The following is a 23,640-nucleotide window of genomic DNA, read 5'->3' as shown; positions in this document are numbered from 1 at the left end:
TGTTTTTACAGCGAGTAAGCACTTCATTAATATTTGTCTTTAAAAAAATGTATACATCTTTTATGAATTTATCCCCAATAATTAGTCATTAATAATTCATATAATTAATTGGTCAGACAGTTCTTGCATTTTTGTTATTTATGGGGTTGGATTTTTCAAAGAATTGTTAGAGTGAGTGTAGGATCTAATAGAAACCCCAGAAAAATTTTAATTTCTTAAGACTGTGGTTAAGATGTGATAATGAATGAATTATGAATATAGTAAAATTGTTTTTTATTTTTTGATAACTTTTACTCATTTTAAAATTAACTGATAAATTTATAATTGATGAGGAATTAGTCAATTTATTAGTAATATAACTTTATAAATGTTTTTGGAAGGACATTTTTGACTTGCTGACTTCTAAAAATAGTTAATTCTTTCTTCAACTACTGCATTTCCTCTACTATAATTTTCTTTAGAGGATATTCCTTTACTTTAGTGTTAACTTTCACAGAACAAAAAAAAATTAAGACCACTAAAAAGACTAGGTATAAACAACAGTTAAATTCCATTTAGTGATACAAGTTTAATGGCATAATAAAAAGAAATGTTTTCTTTTTTGTTAGAAATCATTTATATTAGGAGAGCACAGGAATGGTGAAATCTTTGATAATATAAAAAATTACAATCTATTTTAAGCTAAAAATCTGTTAAATTTAATTGTTAGATTCCAATTTTATGAAAAAATGTTTAAATACATTATATTTATGTAGGAATTCACTACAGGTATAGTAACATTAATGAAAAAAAATTACAATTTTAGATTATCAAACAATGTAAGCATCCTTATATTTGAATTTTCATTAGATTTAGTTAAAAGTGCAGTTCAATGCACTTAAAACAGTAATAATTTAAACAGTACAACTAATTAAAAGTAATAATCATTGTACACATTTAATGTTGAAAATAAATATTACTATAAAAATAAATAATACAATAGCATGTTGTCAATTATTTGCTATATTTATCACAGATCATTAGCTTACTACAAAAAAAAGAATTAAGTTGTTTCTTTGGTTGGAGTTTTTTTAATCCTATTCAATAATTCTTCAACGAGATTTTCTCTTGATACTTCAGTTTCCTTTCTAGTAGATACCTCTCTTAACTTAACAATTCCACGCTGAATTTCAGATTCACCAATAATTACTGCCCAAGGTATGCCCATTTCTTCGCAATACTGTAACTGTCCCAAAATTTTTGGACTCCTCTTGTAAGACTGCTCTGTCTATAAAAATAATTTATATTACCAACTGTATAAAATATTTTCTACATTTTAATAGTTTAGAACTTCTTTTGTACTAAATAAAATAAACTTTTTACAAAAAATTAAAACAGACTACAAATAGACAAAAGAAATATTTTATAAATTTTTCTTAAAATCTTTACTTTTACAAATCAGCACCAAATTACAAACTAATCATTACAGTAGAATATCTATAATTTGTTGCCAATCATACAGATAATGAAATACTGAGTGTAATATAAATTTGCAATACATTTGAGAGAAAAAATGTACATGTTCATAATGCAGTCTAATTTTGTAGAAAACATAATTATAACTATTTATGCTAACAAAGAAAGAAGTTCATTTCAACAGATTTCATATCATTTCAACCAGACCACTCAAAATATAAGAATTTGCTATAAGAAATTTAAAATAAATATGTTATATGTTAAAAAGTACATGTAAAACTAACGATAGTATTACATCAGGAAGGGAAATGAAAACGTGTAGCCGTTGCTTAATTTATGTTGTCTCTGTTTTACACAGTCAAGTTATGCATATAGACAAAATGTCTAACACTTGTAGACAAAATGTGTGTCTAATACAAATAGAAATTTTTTTTGCTTTTATGTATAATGCAATTATATTACATACTGAATTTAATTTTTTCATGTGCTGAGAACATTGTGAACATAAAACAATTAATAAACAAATTTTAGTCAAAAAATGAAATGACTGTTGTAAAAACATATAGCCAGAGACGATTAAAACAAAACTTTGCCTATATTAAAACCCATGGTGAAAAGATAGTTGAAAAAGGAAAAATGCTATTATAAGTTTTTGTGATTTACAAGCAGGGGTGTCTTTAAAGTCACTAGATAGTTTTAAAAATGGTTGAGGAAATCATTTCAAGTGAAGTTTTGAAAAATGACAGTCAAAAGTTTTAAGGAAAATGGAGATCGTTAAAAAAAGGAAAAAACTTATTTTTGCCAAAAAATGTTGTACTTAGCTGTTCTAATTTACATCCAATTTTATTTGTATGTGAACCATGGATAATTAATTAATTTCACTTCAAATATGAGGTTTGATCAAAAAATAGGTGAAATTTTACTTTTTCTCAAAAAAATCTTAATTTATTCATCAATATTGATTTTGTCACCTTCAAAATACTTTTTTTCAGATATAATACATTTGCGCCAGTGCTTTTTCCAATCTTTGAAGCACCTCTGGAACACAATTTCCAGCATGGTGTTTCAATGTTTAATTTCAAGTATTAGTATAACTCCTTCAGTGTTTCTGTCTTTATGTCTTCAATGTTGGCAAAACATCGTCTTTCATGGTTCTTTTCAGCTTGGGAAATAAGAAGTTACAGGGGGCCATATCTGGCAAATACAGAGGCTGAGGCATCATAACAGTGTTTTTTTGACCACAAATTCACAGACAAGCAGTAAAGTGTGAGCATGCATTATCAGGGTGCAATTGTGATGAATTGTTTCACCATAAATCCAGGTGCTTTCTTTGGATTGCTTCATATGAATGGCATAGAGGCGTTCCAGGTGGTAATCCTTATTGACCCTCTGATAGTGATGCTGTGATTGTCTACAATCATTCTCTTCACAATTTTGACACTGTCTTTGGTTTTTGATGTGCCGAAATATCCAGGGCACTCATCATCTTCATCTTTATGGCCCTCCTCGAAACACTTGTTTTACTCAAAGAATCACCAAAAGCAACATTCAACATTCCAATGCAGTGCTGCACTTTACTCCATTCTTAAAACAAAATTTAATGCAAATTCTTTGTTCCATTTTTTCCACAAGTTAAAAATTGCCAACCATACCAAAACATATATAACCTTTTTGACAACCAACAATAAACTAAGCATCCAATATGGCTAATTGGGATAAATGTATAAACACAACAACAAAAAAAAAAAACTGTCTCAATTGGGGGCTTATTTATGCTGCCTGGGAAATTAAAAAATTCTGCATACTTTTTGATCAAACCTCATAGTATAGTTCTTGTAATAGTATATACAAACTGTCAAATAATAAGAGCTTGGCAAATTGTCTGAGTTGAAGTAAAAGATTCTAAATCCATATGTTACTACCAAAATTAAAACTTCAATAATAGAACTATTTCATTTACAGTTATAAAAATTAATAACTCAAAATAAAACAACTATTAGTGAAAATACAGATCATTACATACTGAAAATAATATTTTTATATAATTATAATTCAGATATTCTGTTCTTCCTAACAAATTAGTAAATTTTTCTAACATCAGTAATCTCATTTTTTGGAAATTTACCAGTATACTTATTTTGATAAGAGTAATGAAGGATCTACATCAAACGTCAATCAGGCTGAAAATTACACTAAATACACTGAGGAACAAAATTAAACTTTCTTTGGCAAAAAGATCAGAACATGTGATCCTAACAGAATTTTTCCTGTTGAATTCAAATCGTATCTATATTTTGTGTTATGTAGGTGAACTTTGGAAGAAATGTAAGAATTTACATGCATGCAAGGCACTATTTTAACTTGCCTAAAATGTGGTAGTTTTCTTATTATGTTTGGGCATCTGGAACAATCCTCTTTAGTGTCCAAATATGATCTTTGAGTGTTCTAGCACTCCACCGTTTTCCATAATTGAGATTTGCATGTGGAAGCAATCCCCGTGCTTATCACAGAAGGTCCTGAGATTATCCAAAAAGAAATCCAGGTGCAAATCCAAAAAAATAAATTTTTAGGAACATATTATTACATCCCAAATGTTTGTATGACTAACAATTCACCCACAATAGTTGGGGGATTTATGATTTCCTAAAAAGTTATCCACAACACTTTTAAATTACCTCCAAAATGAATTTTTGATGTGGCTTAACAGTTCTTTGAATTGTCCATCTCTATCAAAGTTCTTATTTGGGAACCACAAAAATTCCTACCTTGACTTTTTTCATCATTAACACAAGGAAATTTTTCTTTCAAATAATGAAATCCAGCACCATTTTTATCTATTGTCTTAACAAAGTTTTTAAACGCCTTAATTTTATGTGAGTGAAAGTAGAAAATCATTTCCATATTAACAAATGGGGACATGCAACATTTTTCTGTCCAGGTCTAAGTGCATTCCTTCCTAATATAATGATTTCTCTTCTCCCTGCCATCTCATTTGTATAAAAAGCAACAAAATTTAATGCAGCTGTGGTGCAAACCCATTAATAATGGAAAAAGTTTTAAATCGCGACATATAGTCTCAATGGTACTCATTATACTGAATTTTTTCTAACAGCATTTTCATATTGTCACATATTTCTTTCATGTTAGTTGCATAAGCCAATGTCACAAAAGAAAACACTCTCAACTGCAGTTATACCATTTTTCATAAAATGTTAAACTACATTATAAGTGGGAATTCACTAAAGCTATATTTACATTAATGAAAAAAAAATTACAATTTTAGATTATCAAACACTACATATCCTGGGCCATACCTTGGCCATATTATTTTTTTATGAAAGAAAAATTCAATAGAGTTTGAAAAAATGCCAAGCCTAACCAGAATTTGAACACAGGATCTTCTGGATGCAGTGCTGCAACCACTCTGCTATGGAGATCAGCAGACAACATGATTAATGTTGTTTATATGATTATTTTTATTAAAAAATTTTAATGTAATTCTACATAATAATAAAATAAACTAATTACTAACAAAAACCAACTTACTGAAATTCCAGCATCCCAAAGAATTTTACAAAGTTTCATTCTTTCTTCATGCAAATTCTTTTGAGCCGAACATACATATACTTGTACTTCAGTTGTTCTTAATTTAGGATGGCGAGCCTCAAGAACAGAAAATATTCTTTCTACTCCAATAGAAATACCAACACATGGAACATTTTTATGCTTTGAATCAAACATTCCAACTAAATTGTCATATCGACCTCCTCCAGCTACACTACCAACTGCTTCTCCTATTAGAATTACAAAAAAATTATTTATCCTAACTAGTTTTAAAAAAAAAATTTAAATAGCTTAAAATATAACATTAAAATGCGATATAACATATTGGAAGTTTGCATGATATCTGATATAAATTTATTTAATTGAGTCCTAATCCTAGCTGTAACTCTTTTTTCTGAAAAGAACATATAAATATAACTGTATACCTCTAGGTTTGCTAATTGATAGAACCAGGGAAGTAACAGAATCAAAATCTAACTGGTATTCAAATGGAAAGATAAGTACCTCTACTTCACAGTTGTAATATAAACTAATGATCATAAATTTCTTAAATTATTTATTGTTTATTATTTATTTAAGAATTATTAATCAAAAAGATATTTATTTACTTTTCTCAAGAATTTGCCTTTTCTTATGATCTATATAAATAACTTTACATAACTTATGATTTATTTAAATATTCTTTCAATATGTTATCCTAATCACAAAAGAAACTATCTTCTCTATTTGACTGCAAGTTGGTACATAAAACATACTTGTTTCTACATTAGCACAATGTAATTCCTCTTGTGATATGTTGGAATACCTTCCACTCTTTTTCTAAATCTTCAATTATCATTATATGCCCATATTAGAGACTCATTTTCCATTTTAAATTAACATATTCAATTTTCAAACCTCGTAAATTGTCTAAACTTCACTTGTCACTCTGTTTTTGTCTTTCCAATCAGATTTCCTATTTCATCTAAGAAGAATTTTTAACTAATAATAACAATAACTGATTCTACTCACTGTTCCACTTATGACATTGCAGAGTGTAATTCTTTAGAAATAATTTTCAGTTTGCTCATTACCCTATCTGATTTCATTTTCAGCCTGCAAGCATAAAAGTAAAATTTCTTGAAGAGCAACGTGTTAATGCAAACTTTTTGTTCAGAAATTCTGAAAATGTTGTAGAAAGCTTATAGAAAAATGTAAAGTGTTACAAGTGGTGTATCAGCATTTTAAATAAAACACCTATGTACTCGCCGGTGTGAGGGTGAGGTTGATCATCCTTTTTGATTGGGATAATAAATTTAGAGTATGTCTCATGTGTTGATAAAGATTCTTATTTGTAAGTAATACAACATTTAAGTGAGGCAGTGAAAAAAAGAGCCAACCATAGACAAAAAATCATTAATACTGCACCATAATACTTCTGTGTATTTACTGTAACTTATTCAAAAGTTTTTGGTGAAGCATTACACAAGTATCTATAGCATTAATGCACCTACCTGCCTGATTTTGCCCTTACAAACTTCTTTCTCTTTTTTTTAGAAGAAGCCACTCTGAAAGTACACTGTTTTCAGACTTTAGAAAAAATAAAAGATTTACAAGTATACCTCTAGGTTTGCTAATTGATAGAACTGGGGAACTAAAGCTCAGGTTTTTGACGTAGCTTACTTTTATAGAATAGTATGCAAGCTATTCTATGAAATGCATACTAAAGCATATCCAACAACAGAAATAATGCTGGAAGCAATGTAAAGAGTGGATGACAGTTATCAGTGTTGTGACTGTTAATAATTCTCAAAATTTGGTTTCTTTTTAGATAATCATGTATCATGAATAATAAATTTAATAACTGTCAAACTATGAAATTTCTTAGTCCATAAACTTACCACACAAAACTGCTTCATATATAACTCCAGTGTAGTAATCCAATCCTCTGGCTAAACTTAAATCAAAAGAAACCTTATCACTGAGTCCATAAATATCAACATAATGTAATAATAGTTTCATAGCTTCCAGTCCAACTCCTGCGGATTTAGAATTCATTAAAAATTTATCTTCTAATAACTTCTCCACTAAATCTTTACCACCACTCAGTAAAACATATTTTCCAATAGCATCAGCAGCTTTTTCATTCAACCCTTTTTCTTCTACCATCTCTTTATGTACTTCCTCCCAAGTTGACTTCATAAAAAAAGAAAAGAAAAAATATATTAAAAGAGATCAGTAAATGCAAAATGTAAAATCCTATCATATTTTTCAATGAAGTGAGAGTAAATTTCATTGGCAAGGAAATACTTTAAAGTGTAGAAAACAAAATTCACTACATTCCACATAAAGTTGAATGTAGTTTGACTATGCAAGCAAGATTATAAATCAGTTTTAAAATATTTAACTATTTTTTAACATACAGAACTGACTCTTATGATCACATAAGTTTAACATTAACAATATTCTTTTGTTTAACAATGTGATAATTTGGATAAAAAATTCAGTTTAAATTTGATAATATTTTTTATTACACAATTAAAAATGTAGATGGTACCTTATCTAATTTATCAACAGCTGAGCAGATAGTTCTAAATTTGTCTTGTGGAACACCACATGCTTCAAAAATACCATCCAATAGTGCTCTGTGATTAATCTTGATTAAATATGAGCCAATCTTCAGTGAAGATAGAATTTCTGATACTATTTTCAAACATTCGACTTCAGGAAGCATTGGATCATATTGTCCAGCTATGTCAAAATCCTGAAAAAGTCATTGACAATAAAAATAAACACTTCATACATTACACATGTACATCAAATATAAAATAAAACATCAGCTGACTTTATTTAATATAAGCTGAGATATTTTCTTTCTTATATCAATCTTGATTTTTTATAATATACTTTATTTCCTTCTATTCTGTGGAAATTTTTTAATTATAATATTTGTTATATCATACGTCTTCAATTATTTGGTGAATATATTCTAATTTTAATTTTACCCTCCATTAATTAGCTTCTACCAATTCCACTTTATTTTTTTATTACCAAACAACCTAGCTGTGTATGGATTAATGAGGCACCATAGATGCTATCAGCAGTACAGTAAAACAAGTTTTTCTAGAGTCAATAAAATGTAATTTCATTGAATAGTGACATGATTTTGTTCTTATCAATAGAACTTCTAAACAATAACAAAGACAAACAATTTCTTAGAATCATTTTATAAAGAATTTAACTATCTCTGATCTCTAGAAAATGCAATTTTGAATATAAAATGAACGAGGATAAGGTAACTGCAAAAAATTAAAATTCATGAAGACAGTGATCAATTCAGCTGAGCAGTCAAATACCCCCAATTAAAGGTGAACTTGGTTCTTCATTGAAGTTGAAAATTCTCTAAAATTCTAAAGTTTAAAAAATAACCCTGGAATTTGATCAAGATCTACTAAAATTATTTTTAAAAAACTGAATTACAAAATGACAAATGCTTTCTTATAATGCTAAATTCTTTAATCCGTATGCACTCCAAAATAAAAACTATGCCTCATTATATTCAATCTATATTTCTTAAAAAACGAATCTGGTCTATTGGATTAGGTGAACAACAAAACATAGTGAATGAGTAGACCACATATATTTTAACTGAAACCTGGGATAATTCATGACATTAATATATTTAATAATACTGTTTCAAAAGAAAATGAATAGATTTACAATTGTATAATGAAGTCAAAGGAGGAAGTTATTTGCAACAACCTTAAAAACCTTTCTTATGAGATTTTATAAATCTCAACAATCTTAAATGTCTATTAGTTAATATAATTATTACTTTACAAAATGAAGTGGAAGTAACTTTTTTATATGTGTTGTATAATAATTATATGCTTATTTACATATCAATTTATTAATAGAGAATAAATGTAATCTCTTCATAATTACAGAAAATGTATCTGTTAAACAGATGCCTAATGAAATATACGAGTTTGTCCAAAAACAATGACAACATGCAAAATATTGTACCAATGTAATTTTCATGTGATATACACTATAGGACTACTTCATGGTATTCTTTAATGTTAATAAATAATCTATTATATTGCTATTTTCATCTTTCTTAAACTAACATGACAGAGGGAATAATTTTGAAAAAGAGATTAACATGAATGATGAAGTATATAAAACCATAAAATTAACTTACACATTGGTAAAATTCACGGTATCGTCCTTTAGTCATAGCAGGATTATCTCTTCTATAAACTTTTGCTATTTGGAATCGTTTGATATTTGTAATTTTATTCATTGCTAAATATCTTGCAAATGGAACAGTTAGATCATATCGCAATGAAAGAATTTCACCACCTTGATCGGCTAAATCATAAATGAGCTTGGAATCTTCTCCATACTTTCCAGTTAAAATTTCCTAAAAAAAAGAAGTAAATAAATAAATAAGATAGTATGCTAGTATTTATTTATATTCAGAACTATTAATCTAATATGAATTAAAAAACACTATATATATATTTATTTATTTATTAAGTATATCTGTAGCCTATTTACATTAAAAGAATTTAGGATTTAAAATGTAAGAATTATAAAAAATTAGTATATAAGTATTATTAAAATGTATATTTTAATAATAATAATTTGGTAATATTTTAGTGCAATTTGGCACTGTGTATTTGTAAATGCAGTAACAACCAAATGCGTTTCTTGATTTTTTTTTTAAAGTTTACAGAAAGGCTCAAAGGTTCTTTGATGTTTGGCAGAATGGTATATGTAATGATTTTTCAAAGAAATTTACTATTTCAAAATAGTGCCATCTACTTTTTTAGACAAAGAATGAAGAGATATTATGGAAAAGAAGTTTTGATACAAAGCTATTGCTGTTATGGATGAACACACACACACATATATATATATATATATATATATATATATATATATTGAATATAATAGGTCTCCTTGGTGGTCATCAGTGATGTCCAGTGCTGTCCCAGTGCTTAGAATATTGACAATTTAGTAGGATTACTTTTCCACTGACTAAATCTTTCACCATCTGTTATGACTGATATTTCCACTAAGTATATTTATTAAATAAATCTAGCTATAGAATTCAATTCTGTAGGTACAAAATGAATAAGGTGCACTGTTCATATAACTACTTGCAATAAATAAACCACAAAATTCAGTATTACATGAATACTATTCAACTGATACGAGGTAATGAATAAAATATAACACTTAATATGTGCAAATTATCTTAGGAAGTTACATTTACAAGATTTGTATAACTTAGAGAACAGCAATAACTGAGCTTAAAATTATTTATTATCAATTAATCGATAAATACACTTCTCCATTTAATTTTTATGAGTTAAGAATTGAAAAATCAAACTATGGACCTATGAGTATGATCAAGTCTGAAATTAATTACATCCTCCAGCACTCTAAAATGAATTTTGTAAATTAGTTTGATATTTTACACAAGAATTCACTTAGGACTAAGGCTACCATGCAGAACAATCTGTGAAGCTGATAGGTGTATAAATAATAAAATGATATAGGGATTTGAATTGTTTTATAACAGACATCAGCAGCACTTGTGACAAGAAGTTCACAAGTGAACTTTATCTTTACAGTCATGTTTGAATGAACTTTTACAGAAGTGATTACATCCTCAAAGTGTTAAACCTTATATATAACACTGATTTCTTTAATTTTAAAGTAACTATATACAGTTTTATTACCTTCAATTCAAATATAGGTGTATCAATAGTTTCTGCTCCATGCCTTTTGAAGACTGCCACTATTTTTTCAAGAACAGAATTACGGAGGGCCATTTCTTCTGGCCCATAATCTCTTGTTCCTTTAGGAGTTTTAAGGATGTATTTACCTGATGGATCATCTCCATCTTCTGCATCAATAGCTTGTACCTTAGCTTTCAGTGCTAATAATTTGGCAACTTCATCTGCGACCTACAATTCACAATCATAAACAATTAAAATAATATATAACCACAATACAAATAATATTATACAGACTACAAAAAAAGAATAAATAAATTGACAATATAATCCACTTAGCAAATGGATTATTCATCTAACAAATAATACTATCATTCATTTCAGAGAAATGAAAAAAACTACTGCAAAATTATCCTGCAAACAAATTTACTATTTTTTTTTAATAACTTTCTGATACAAAATTACTGATGAGGTGACATCCAAAACAATACCTACAGTTTTAAATAAAAAAAATATACGTATATATTCCTGCTAAAAAATTTTTTTTACTAATCTCTCTTTTTCTGTTTAGCCTCCGGAACCACCAAGAGAAATTACTTCAGAGGATGAATGAGAATGAAGTGTAGTCTTGTACAGACTCAGGTCGACCGCTCCTGAGAAGTGTGGTTAATTGAAACCCAACCACCAAAGAACACCAGTATCCACGATTTAGTAGTCAAAGCCACATAAAAATAACTACTTTTACTACGATTTGAACCGTAGAACTCTCAACTTCAAAATCAGCTGATTCACAATGATGAGTTAATCACTAGATCAGTCCAGTGGGCTGGTCTTATTTTACTAATCTAATATGTTATTAAAAACACAGCTCTTTCTAGCAAACACCCTTGAATCAGTTTCTAATATATGGGATATACCAGACCCAGCATCTCCTTCATTGCTAAAACAAACAAACAACACATTTTGCTTCCATTCCCTAAAGACTGGTTTTGATGGACGAAACTATCAAGCACTGTTTACTGTTACTTCTCTCTGTCCTTAATTGGGTCAAAATTATGACTTCCAATTGATTATTTTTGAGAACATAAATGCAATGGGTCAAATGCAATGAGTGAATAAGGTGACAACAACCATTTGATCTTGGCCAAAATTGCAGAATTTCATCAAACATTCCCTCTAGAATGTAATAAGGAAGACAAAACTTGTTTTAGAGCTACACCTTACCACACCTTCATGTACTTCTACAAAATATTACAATTAAAACTGAAGTTGATAGACTGGTCAGCCGACTTAAATTCTTTGTACATAGTTTCTTGAATTCAGAAGAAACAAGATAGCTTGCCTTAGATGTTATTTTAAACCTATATGGTCTTTTATAGGAAATTAGTGAAACAGAATATTTCAATGGTAAAACATTTTCAGGATAACAGCCATAAAATCCAGCTGTTATAACAAAAGAGAAAAATTAATCATGTGAATTGTATTGACAAAGCTCAGTAGAGACATCCTAATCTGGTTAGCCACCAAGTGCCTGGGATAAAAACAGTTGTGATGATTTAAGCTTAATTCTTGAATCTTCCAGCACGATGTAAAAATAATTTCCATTCACTCAAGGAGATTAAGATAAATGTAAAGTAAATTTTAATAGAAGTATTTTTTAAGATAAATGTAAAGTAAATTTCAATAGAGTGGTGAAGTCTACCATGCTCAAAAATACATTATATGCCATTGAAACAACAATGTTCAACTACGATATTGTTCACCAAACATTCTTTGAACACTTAAAGTTGTAGCTCTTCCTAAGATTTGATCAAAAGTGGATGCAAATTTTTAGCAATTTTTCTATATCCACCTAAAAACACTGATGGATGCATTATAAATAAAAAAAAAAAAATAGTTTTATTACATCCAACATCAGTATAGATCAAAGCCATGATGTGCGCTAATTCTTAACAGAAGCTAAGTAATATTATCACTTAGTTATGTACTATGTTACTAAAAGTCCCAGGGGACCCAGTCTAGAACAGTTTGAATGTAAAATTACAAATTATATCACCTACTGTGTAGTTTTTGAAAAACAAAGCCAGCTTGGCTAATTGAAGACATCAGGCACATATATAAACATATATTAAATAATGAATATTATAACATTATAAATAATTCAAACCTTTAAAAATTTAAAACATGTTTCAAATTACATATAAATTATTTCTCCTGATCGTTCAGAGGTAATTATCAAGCTCTTTTTTGTCATTGTAAATTCCCTGAAAAAAGATCTTGTTATGTTCTTCAAAGCAGTTAGGACATTTTTTAGTATGTAAGTGATAATATATTTGATGCATATGTTTGTTTGTTTTTACCAATTTTAATGTTAATAATTTCACATTGTTTAAGCATGTTCAGATACTGATTTTTAAGCAATGCAAAATTATATTTATATTTAATTATAAATTTTCAGGTTGTAATTAATATGGGTGGTTTATACGTGAGTTCTGTTTTTATAAGCTGATATGAAAAGATTGATTCTCCTGTTTTGTGTAGTACTTGCAAGTGTCTTTTTTTTATATTGGAGGGTGAATGTGCTTCAGTCTGTCCAATGTAATATTTAGTGGAGAAACTACAGTTTAAATCTGCAGGCTGATATTTGTAAGAGCAAGAATTGTTAATATGTGTACTAAATAACTGATTATCAGGTGATGTAACATGCAAGAAAAAGTTACAGACATATACTCTTCTTACTGTATGGGAGAGATAAAATGTTTGAGGATAATTATTTCAATTGTATTATGTTTCTTCAGCTAATATATCTTAAAATTGTGTCTATCAACTTAGTGCATGTTGAAGTCAAGGAATATAGTAAGTAATTATTAACTATAAATCGGTGTATAATTTATTGTTGATGAATATAAAAAAAAACACATCATCCACTTACATAAGCCAATTAAACAGGTTTCTTTCAATTTAAGAAAAGACATTACTGACAACAATGCTGTTAGCATCTCAACTAATTAATAAGCTTAAATAATTAGTTCCAAAGGGATATGCTGGAAGGAAAATTTCCTTGTAGAGTAATTTATATGCACAACAATTTTAAAAGTGTTAATATGTGATTTAAATTAAATGTTACACGAAAAATAATGTGTGCCAACCAAAATGAAAAATTATTTTAGTTTTCTTACTGATCTGAATTTCAAATCTAAAAACTTAAATTTAATTTGATTTTTTCAAACATGTATTGAATCTTAGTGTTTAGTATTTTAATTAGTACTTCTACTTCCTATGATCTTATTATTTTGAACTGTAATATAGTTTTACTTTACCAATCTCTAAACAGCAAGCAGCAAATATACTGTTAAAAATATATGGAATTAATACATTATAACTCTTAATTATATAGTATTTAAAGAAATCTTTTTAAAAAAATACTAGAAAATATGATAAATCTTAATGAGGAACTTAATACTTAAGGGTAAAATATAAATACAATAAAATTTGAAGTTATCAGTTCTTTGAAATCTACAAAAATTATAATTAAATTACAATCACATGGGTTAGAACATTTCTTAATGGTGACTAATACTTATAACCGAATGAATATAGGTTTATAAATTAAATACATTAAGAAAGACATACCTGGGATTTAATTGGCGTTGAGTAGAAATGTCGTTGCAGAATAGTTGATGATTGTTTCAGTAAGCAAGGACACAGTTGAATACGGGTGGACAGTTGTAAGACGGAGTAAATTAAGAGACGCATGATCACCAATTATTAAAACCACCAGAGCACCAGCACCAAGGCAGAATTATGAAAGATGAGAAAAGTCACGTTTTGTTTCCAATTGTTTATTAAAGCTTTATTAATCAACAGAAAAAATATTGAAACTAATATAACTAAATTTCAGCAGCTAACAGTTCTGCCAATAGATATGTTTATGAAAATTCAATCTCTGTAATCTTTTTTTTGAACAGTTACAGGCATAACTGTCATCACTTTTTCAATTTATCAGGTATAGACCAAACAAGAAAAAAGTTGACATTAAAGATGGTTAAAACAGATAAGGGAATCTTAGATTAAATTCTCTATATCTGTTAGCAATAATTCTCACATATATACCTATTTATAACCAATAATTTTAAACACTGGAATACAAAATAAAATAAACCTTCATACCACCAAATAAATATAATTCATTAGTAATCACAATTATTTATTTGCATTATCTATTTCATCAATTAAATTACTTCAATATCGATATAGTTGTGCAATTAAAAAGATAACTGATATAATGTATTGCATAACACTTAAATGATTTTTTATTGTTATACAATTACCATATAAAAGTTGCTTAACTTTTACTACTTCAAAAGTAAAACCCATTACCGATATAAACGTAGTAAAGTAAAAATTTGTAAATGCAATAGTTATTTTAAATTTATTATCTTAATAATCTCAAGTAATCAGACGTACAAACAGTATTAGCACGTGCGATAAATTTGCTTACCATTTTTATTTAAGGGGCTTAAATTAATAAAAAAAAAAAGTACAAACAACCTGACAATATGTTAAACAGAAAGGTAGATTAAATGCTTGTTAACCAAACTACTAAGTTAACCTAAAATATATTTCCATCACCTTATCCTTATCTGCTTTTGCAGCTTTTAACTTCCTAACAACGTCTCCTTGCTCTTTCACTTCTTCAAGTAATTTTTCCTTAATATCGCTCATAGTATCAATTACTTCAGCTCAAAAATCTTACAATTTATTAACGTGTAACATGTACATACAAACCGCAAGTAAGAACAACTCAAGGATCATTAACCAAACATCTGAACTGGAACACCTCTTACTTCAGTGATACCAACTTGTATTACTCTCATGAAAAGTCTACTACAGTAGACTTGAATGTATTAATTGAAAATTATGTAATCGTGATTTTGTAAAAAAAAGTTACTTATTACATAAAAATATACTTGATTAAATAATACCTCAAAAAGTAATATTTACTCTTCAAAGCAAGCATTTGTTTTTTTTCATGAATGACCTTTAACTTGTTTCCGATTTTGGTTGTTGTGTATGTCTAGTTGCTTTGTGTAGTTCATAGGTTATAACGGAATAAACACTTGTTTTGGTTGTGGATGGGTTTGGGCATTTGATTTATATAAACAGGTCAGGTTTGTGTGTTAGTTTTTCATATGTAATGTGGATATTGTTGTATTATGAAGTACAATTAATTTCTTTAAAAGTTACTATTGCTAAACACATAATTGCAAGAACGATCCCATGTAATCCTATTTTGGTGAGGGATTTTTACAATTAAGTTTTGAGAAATTATAAGTTAACAATACACGCATAATCTAGGAATTTTTTTAAATTGATTCGTATGAAACAGTTTAGTTTTGAGTAAATACAAGAACCTTATATTTTTATACATCGAACTTATAACAAGAATGTCAGCAGTAACTTGCAGATTTTATTAAAATCCAGTATTTAATTAGTTTGAACATTAGCTAAACTTTTTACCTAAACTGAAGTGTATGCATATTTTTTTTGTTCAGTTTATTCCAGTTAAAGTTTTACTAAATTTCAATTAGTTTGTGTATAAAAAAAGAAAGAATTAATCCAATCCTAGAAACTTAAAGCTAACTTTTGTCATGAAAATTTTATCTTTACACCCTATTATTTATATACAGTACATCCAGCTCAGTGAAAGAAGGTATTATTTTTTTTTAAAGAACTTAGAAAACATTTTCATTATTGATACTTAGAATTATTTATATTAATTTTCCATAAGGTGAGGTTTGCTTAGAAGTAACATTAAATAGTACATGTTCAGAATAAAAATTTCTTGTGATCCCTATTTTAGTCATTGACAATTTAATTGTTTAAGGCCAGAGTTTTATATCAAAAACAATTTTATTATAATTACACTGACATGGATTTGTCTAAATCTAGTATGAAAATCCGTCTACTGCTAATTTCATATGTAGCAGTGATGCAAGACACTTTTTTGAAATTTTATAACTTGAATTATGAAATTATGAGACACTTAATAAATCAGTTCTGTATCTAATGTAGCAATTATTTTGTAATTTTCAGTTAATTGCCACATGTAGTTAATTTTTTTTTTTCTTTAGTTATTGACTTATTTATGTGTTAGGTATCGTGTCTGTTATGATTTTCAAGCATCTGTCAGATGCTATAATAACTCAGTATCAGCAATTCCAAAGAACAGCCTCACGCAAGGTTTAATAAGAATAATAAGCCATCTGTTGTTCATTTAAATATACTATTCCATATTAGCACACCAAGCCTACTGGAATGAAAGTGATTTTTAGCCCTACGAGTGACACCCTCACTGTAGTTAACCATTGCATGATCAGTCCTCAGGAAACTACAGTTACAGAACTACAATGTTACAGAAAGCAACAGTGCTAGTTATACCTCTGTGCACCAATCAGTTATGTGATTGACAATTGTGACAGTGAGCATAAAGCATCAAATTAATCTTTCTTTCCATGTGGGTAACAATGTAAAAATTAAAATTTTTTTTTTACATTTTCAGGTTAATTTGTCCATTTCCTATGTAATGTTATGTAGGAATGTAGAATATATTTATCCTATTTAACACTCTTGAAAAAAAGTATGTTGTGCAACATTTTTATGAATTTTCTGGAGCATATCTCTTCCATTTAATAGCAATCTCTTAAGTACAATGTTATTCTTTTAGGGTGTTACTTGTCAATGGGACTTATAGAAGATGAATTACAAGAGGTACAGAGACTTTGTGAACATCTTGTCAATGGAAGTCGTCTTGTCTCTTGTGTTCGGACAATGGTTCGAGTTGAAATAAGGTAGGTAGTTTGAAATTTGAAAGTAATTTTCCTCAGCTAGGCCCTGTTGCTCTGCAGATAACTTGCTCTGCAGATAACTGCCCAAAGAACCTAATGACATTTTTTATTTTAAGTCCACCATATTTCATATGGTGTAAACATTAGTATTGCACACAAAGCTTCATAAAAATAAAAACATAAATTATCTAAGGAGTCTATTAAAATTATATAATCTTCATCCTTAATTTTCAGGAAAAACAAATATTCTTGTTATTATCTATAAAAATTCAAGACATGAAAATTTCAGAATTTTTTAAGAAAGTTGGATGAAAAACTTAAATTTTGATAGAACCATCATTAAAAACATGAACTCGTAATTAAACTCTGAAAGTAATTTAGATGTACAGGAAGTTTGTAACAGTAGTAAAAAATTATTACATTATAGATATTTTTCAATTTAAAAATAAAAGTAAATTAATGAATTCCATAACAAAATTTGAAAATATTGATATGTTTGTACCATTTTTTATTGACCTCCCAACTTCCTTACTAGCCACATTCCTCTAATAGTTAAAAAAACTGCCATCCAATGATGTGAGAAAAAAATTTAAGTCAGTAAACAGGAAGTAATTCAGAGCAATTACTTGATGATCAACTTAATTTTTTTTCATACTGTATGTAGTTTACCGTAGTAGATTTGCTTAGGCTCTGGAAAACATGAGATCTAAGCCTCAGAAAGTAAATTTGGACAGCAAGTGACCTGTACAAGGCCAAAATCCATGCCATGTTATCAGTACTCCTGTCAATCAGATAACAGTATTGTGCTATGATTACCTGTTCAGATGCTAATACGTTATGTGTATAGATGTTAGAGTTTTGTGGAAAGAGAAATAAACCACAAACTAACCTTAAAGGTCTCAGAGTTGGATTTAAGAGTCAGCCATTCAAGATGACTGATGGCGCTCTTTGTAAGGTGATTATTCATTGTACACATTATTTATATGTTAATGGATTGAGGAACTTATTGTCTATCCATGAGATGAATCATCATTGAAAACTTTGAATCATTTCAATAAAATAAGCTCTTTTGATTCCAGATTTGACATGCTCAAGACGACCTCATACAAGAGACCTGTTAAGCATAGATTAATGTCCTCAGTCCACCTAACCGACTCAAGGGTTCTTGTTGCTTTCTGTACAATAAAAACTAAACTATTTTTCTGAACAAGAAGGAGCCTAGAGTCAAAAATCATTGGTAAATTTTTGTCTTTTAAAAAATTGGGCACTAGTATTATAAGTGAAGACAGAAAGTAGTACTCATCTTGTGGAAATAGGTTCCAACTACTGTCATTACCAAGATTTAGCATTATTGTATTTATGTTAGTTGTTGACTATTATGACACTTTTTACAGCCATAAAGTTACTCTTGATACAGTAAACTGAATGCCGTTAATGTTGACAGTATTTACTGTATGATAGTGATATTTGAACTAGCTCTGCTGTAATTAATATGGCTAGGAATAGGTCTTAGTAATTTGCCATACATTATATTTATAAAGATTGCAATATTTTTGTAATGAGTATTTAAACCTGATAATCCAGTTATTATTGAATGAGGTAGGTATAATGAAACTTCCCTTAACATTGGTTTTTGTAGTTAATATTATTAATAATATAACTATATTATATTGTATATCATAGCATTTCTTATATAAATTATGCTGTCTGGCTGAAAATGAAGTACAACTTTGAAGAAGATACTTTTCATTGCTTAATCTTTCCAATTCCTTGATTTTATGTAATGAAATGTCTATCGCTTTTCTTTTGATACTACTGATTTAATTTAAATGTACCTTAGATAAAAGAACACAGTCAAAAAGACGTGAACTATATGATCTTTGTGATTGCATCTCACCTCTTTTATAGCAGAGATTATATGGTTCACATTGTTTTTTCCCTTTGGAATGGGAAGACCCAGCTTTGCCCAATAGAAACTTCATCCATTAGGCTTATTGTGCAGCCACTGGTCAGGAAAGGATTTTTTTTTAAATTGGCAGCCACTTATCGGATATTATAAATCCTTGATACAGATAAACCTTCAGGCCCCAGCATCCTTGATACAGATAAACTTAGCTGGGTCAGATCTATATCCACATTAGAGTTAGGAAGAAGAGATCTAGAATAAGAGGAAGGAGTGAGTGGTAAGAAAGGACAACCTATTCGTAATGCTAGGTCGGAATAATTGTAGTAGCAAACAGATATCCAAGTACATTGTAGTTTAGCTATTTTAATCATTACTAAAGTTATTTAACTTATAAACACAATTCTGCTGTTGGTTGGCTATAATAGATATAATAGAATGGTTGGCTAGAAAAGTATCACTTAGGATGAAGTACTCTAAATAATAACAAATAATTGCTGATAAAAACTTATTAAATTTAAAAAAAATTTAATTTATTAGAGATGTATTAATTTTATTTTGAAAAGTGGTTTTATTTTAAAACATGATTTAGTACTTGTAGTTATTTACTTAGTTGTATTCGTGAATCATTATAATGTTTGTTGTTAAAGGTGTGGTGGGTTAATTTTATTTCAGAAGGACCAGTTTTAAGCAGTTAGTTATTTGTGCTCAGTTTCCTGAAGATTATCCCAAGGCTCCATTACTTCTCGAATTAAAAAGTAAAACTATTTCTGATAAATTGTTAGATAAATTAGCAACTGTCTGTGAACAAGAAGCGAAAAAATATCTTGGTAAACCACAGGTGATGAATGTTTTTTTTGTTTCCTCAGTATTTATTTTTAATGCTTTATGTGAGCAATTTTATCCTTTTTCATAATTTTAAAGTAAGAATGGAGTAGTGCATCAAAACAACAAAATTACTGCTAATGTAACTAAATTGCATTGTTTTTGAGATCAGAATTAGGAAAGTGATTGATAAATTTAAAGTGATTCAATGATTATAATTATTTGTTAAACGTATTTTTATTCGATTTAATGTATTTTAAAATGATTTTTTTTTTTTATTAAATTAAAAACTTTTACTGTAAATAGAAATTTCAAATGGTAATTTCAGAGCATTAGGGCCTCTTTATTTAACAAAGAAATTTGTTTATGCCTCTTATTGTACTTGGGAAGTATTTTTTAAATGTTTAGAAAATGGGTCATACTTTTTTTTAATTATATTTTATTATGCTATCAACCAATAAATAGTTTATTATAAATTATGAGTAACAGTTAAAGCCATTCTGATTCCTTAAGGAAATTGTTTAAAACATTTAACATAATTATTTCTGTTAAAATGATTGAAATTAAGACCTCTATGCTAAAATTAAAATCTTTAAATGTTAGATTTTGTTTTCTAAGGATTAATTTTAATACACTGACACATATTATAAGTATATACTGTTATTTTATTTTTATTATTTTAACAATAAACGAGTGTGCAAAGCATACTTTGATTGATGCTAATTTCCTTGGCATGTAAAACAAAAGGTTTTGATCAGTCTTTTTTGGCCAGCGACTTCTGAAGTACAGATCAATTTTTCTGAGAACCGGATCTGTACTCATATAATTGATAACATCACTTGCTCAGATTGGCAACTTCTCTTTAACAGAAAAATTCATTAATACAGAAAAGTAATTCATTAATCAACAGAAAAGTCATTAATATTTGTTATACAGATTTAGGCAAATGTGATGACCATCTAGTTTGCCTTGGTTGAAAGTATAGCTTTCTTTTTCTTGGCTGTCTTCACTATATCTGCAATAGGTTTGCTGTGTTTCTCCTCACACATCTATGCAGGATACAGTCTTTTCTAAAACCATTGACAAACTTATCTTTAATCATAATTTCCAATTATGTACCAAATTCACACTTACTGCCTTGCTTTTTATCCTGATGTATCACTGAGCCATTGTTTCATTTTGTAATTATTTTAAATCGTAGAATTCTGTTCTTCCTTTAAATACAGAAACTCTTCTAGAAAACTGACTTCTCCATATTAGACTCAGTTACTCATGTCTTATCTGACTACTTAATTGGATCGTACAAATCCCTAAGAATTTTATTAGCATCTTGTCCAATTAACGTTATAAGAACTACTTTATGCTTGGGTTGATAAATGCTCTTTGCAATGAAGTATTGATTAAGCTGATCCTGATAAATCTCCCATTCTTCACCAATTCTGAATTTGGACATGGATCCAGTAATTAAAAAAAACCTAACACTTTATGAAGTACTAAATGCAATTTGCTGACTAGCAAGATTATTTGCTGTTTCTCAAAGGTTATTAAGCTCAGAAATTAAACTGTCAATTGTAGTTTGTATTTTACCATTTTGTTACTAATATAACAATAGCATGTAATTCTTCTGCTGTAGATAGTTTTAATTTCTCTTTTTTACTGTTAGAACAGATTTCTGTTATAAAAAAAAAGAGAAAACTTTAAACTTCATAACTACATAACTTACTTAATTACTTCATAACTTAAAACTTCATTTAAACTGTTTACTACTAATAGTTTCAAAAATTTCACTTTCACCCTCATTGCCAATTTGTAATGTATTAACCATGAGGTTCATTAAATATTTATATTTATTAATACCTTGAATAATCACCCTAATTGATAGAAAAAAATACTAAGCAATGAAATATGTATATATATTCAAAATTGTATATATCAATGCAATTGATATAATCCTAATAATAATCTCTATTGTATGTGAACATCTACATCTGTTTATATCAGTAGCTATTGTTGAACCATTCAGTTGAGTATATCGATGTATCACAATAACACAGAAAAAAAGATTTAATATAATATAAAACTTAACTGTTTTACATTAATTAATTTTTAAGATATAAACCTTTAAAGGAATGCTTTTTACTGTGTTGAATACTATAATTGTGACTTGTAATCCTACACATTGAACACTGTTTTTAATTGTTCTTAATTAAATTTATTCTAGTATGTGTGAATTTATACTTCTCCTTTTTAGAGTAACTCATATTTCTTATCAAAATACAGAGCTTGGTTTCCTGCAATAAGTACTAAACGAAAAAGATTTTCTGAAACTTTTTTTCTTCATTTTTGGTCAATTTTTCCTTACTGTATTTAGAAGTTTATTTTTAAAATAATTTTTTCTTTATTTTGTCCCTTGTGATAATGAAGTATATAACAGAACATTCTTCCTTAGAATGAATACAGAAATGTTTCTCAGAACTACAGAAGAGAGTACATAGATAAATATATAATATAAAATTATATATATATATATATATATAGTTATTAGGAGTTTAAGTGGAAGAATGTTGTGAATGTTTTCTACCGAGCGAAATACTCATATGATTGGAAATTGTATATGCATCCTGGGTAGCCAGGTAGGCCCTACTTTTATACAATATAAAATTACCCCTAATAATTTTAACCTCATTTTTAATCTTAAGAATCTCATTGCGTATAAGGTTTTTTTACTCTGATCTGGAATTTTAATTTTTTTGTAGTTTCATAAAATATTTACATAAATGGAAACAGTTGGACTTGAATTTATAGTTAAAGGGTTTGGTTTTACATTATTCTAAGATTTGATTTTTGTCATATAATAATAATTATAATATTAATATTACTACGGAGGTAAATCAGATGTAAATGGGAATTTTGTTCCTGAGCGTCTACAGTTGGTAGGACTGGGCCCGCGCTTCTAGTATGCGTGGGTGGGGTCATTAGGAGTGGGGAGAGATAGCCATTCCACACTCCCAACCAATTTGTCAGTAATGCTTATGATGTCGGAGCAACAGGGGCACCCCTCCATTACACAATGCATAATTATAAAACTTCTTGCTCTTGAAGGTGTTCAAGCGACGGAAATTTTCTGGAGATTGACTGAGTAGTTTGAGGACCAAACATTGTCAAGGACTCATGTGTTTGCCTGGCATAAAGAGACACAAGAAGATCACAAACGACCTTCAGTTCTGTAAAGTGTGAACCAGATGAGTCCCTTGCCTTTTGACCGCAGATCAGAAGTTGGACGTTTGGAGGTCTGTCAAAGGCTTACAACAAACGT

General features: G+C 28.5%; 2 protein-coding genes across 5 annotated transcripts in view; one reads left to right on the top strand and one right to left on the bottom strand.

Annotated features, from left to right (window-relative positions):
- The window catches only part of LOC142319167 (uncharacterized), a 122,725-nt gene that overhangs the window by 92,762 nt on the left and 6,323 nt on the right, over positions 1-23,640 (top strand). Inside the window, exons 1-3 of one of the 3 annotated variants that reach the window (XM_075356149.1) lie at positions 13,517-13,604; positions 17,476-17,599; positions 20,175-20,340. In XM_075356149.1, the coding sequence (XP_075212264.1) occupies positions 13,535-13,604; positions 17,476-17,599; positions 20,175-20,340 (360 nt within the window). In that variant the 5' untranslated portion in view covers positions 13,517-13,534. Of the gene's footprint in view, positions 1-13,516; positions 13,605-15,808; positions 15,915-17,475; positions 17,600-20,174; positions 20,341-23,640 lie in introns of those variants that run through there. The other 2 variants (XM_075356151.1, XM_075356152.1) reach the window with 2 other exon arrangements.
- Positions 985-15,580, bottom strand: HisRS (histidine--tRNA ligase). Of its 2 annotated transcripts, XM_075356147.1 has the most exons (8): positions 15,381-15,537; positions 14,382-14,599; positions 10,752-10,979; positions 9,203-9,424; positions 7,556-7,762; positions 6,900-7,194; positions 5,002-5,249; positions 985-1,267 (listed from the first exon to the last, which is right to left on the bottom strand). In XM_075356147.1, the coding sequence occupies exons 2-8, from the start codon at positions 14,502-14,504 to the stop codon at positions 1,043-1,045; spliced, it is 1,548 nt and encodes a 515-aa protein (XP_075212262.1). In that variant the 5' UTR covers positions 14,505-14,599; positions 15,381-15,537; the 3' UTR covers positions 985-1,042. The 2 variants fall into 2 exon arrangements, with proteins under 2 accessions (XP_075212262.1, XP_075212263.1); XM_075356148.1 differs by lacking the exon at positions 14,382-14,599 and having other exon boundaries at positions 15,381-15,580.

The sequence above is a fragment of the Lycorma delicatula genome, chromosome 2 (genome assembly GCF_047948215.1).
Source record: "Lycorma delicatula isolate Av1 chromosome 2, ASM4794821v1, whole genome shotgun sequence".
NCBI classification, from domain to species: domain Eukaryota; kingdom Metazoa; phylum Arthropoda; class Insecta; order Hemiptera; family Fulgoridae; genus Lycorma; species Lycorma delicatula.
This window is presented reverse-complemented; position numbering and strand designations above follow the sequence as displayed.

Bases quoted from the DNA above. Each gene is read 5' to 3' on its own strand.
- HisRS (XM_075356147.1), bottom strand. From the start codon at position 14,504: ATGCGTCTCTTAATTTACTCCGTCTTACAACTGTCCACCCGTATTCAA. The intron at 9,425-10,751 runs GTAATAAAACTG...TCTTTTTTTTAG, and splicing joins CACCTATATTTGAATTGAAG to GAAATTTTAACTGGAAAGTA. The intron at 5,250-6,899 runs GTAAGTTTATGG...TAATTCTAATAG, and splicing joins ATATGAAGCAGTTTTGTGTG to GAGAAGCAGTTGGTAGTGTA.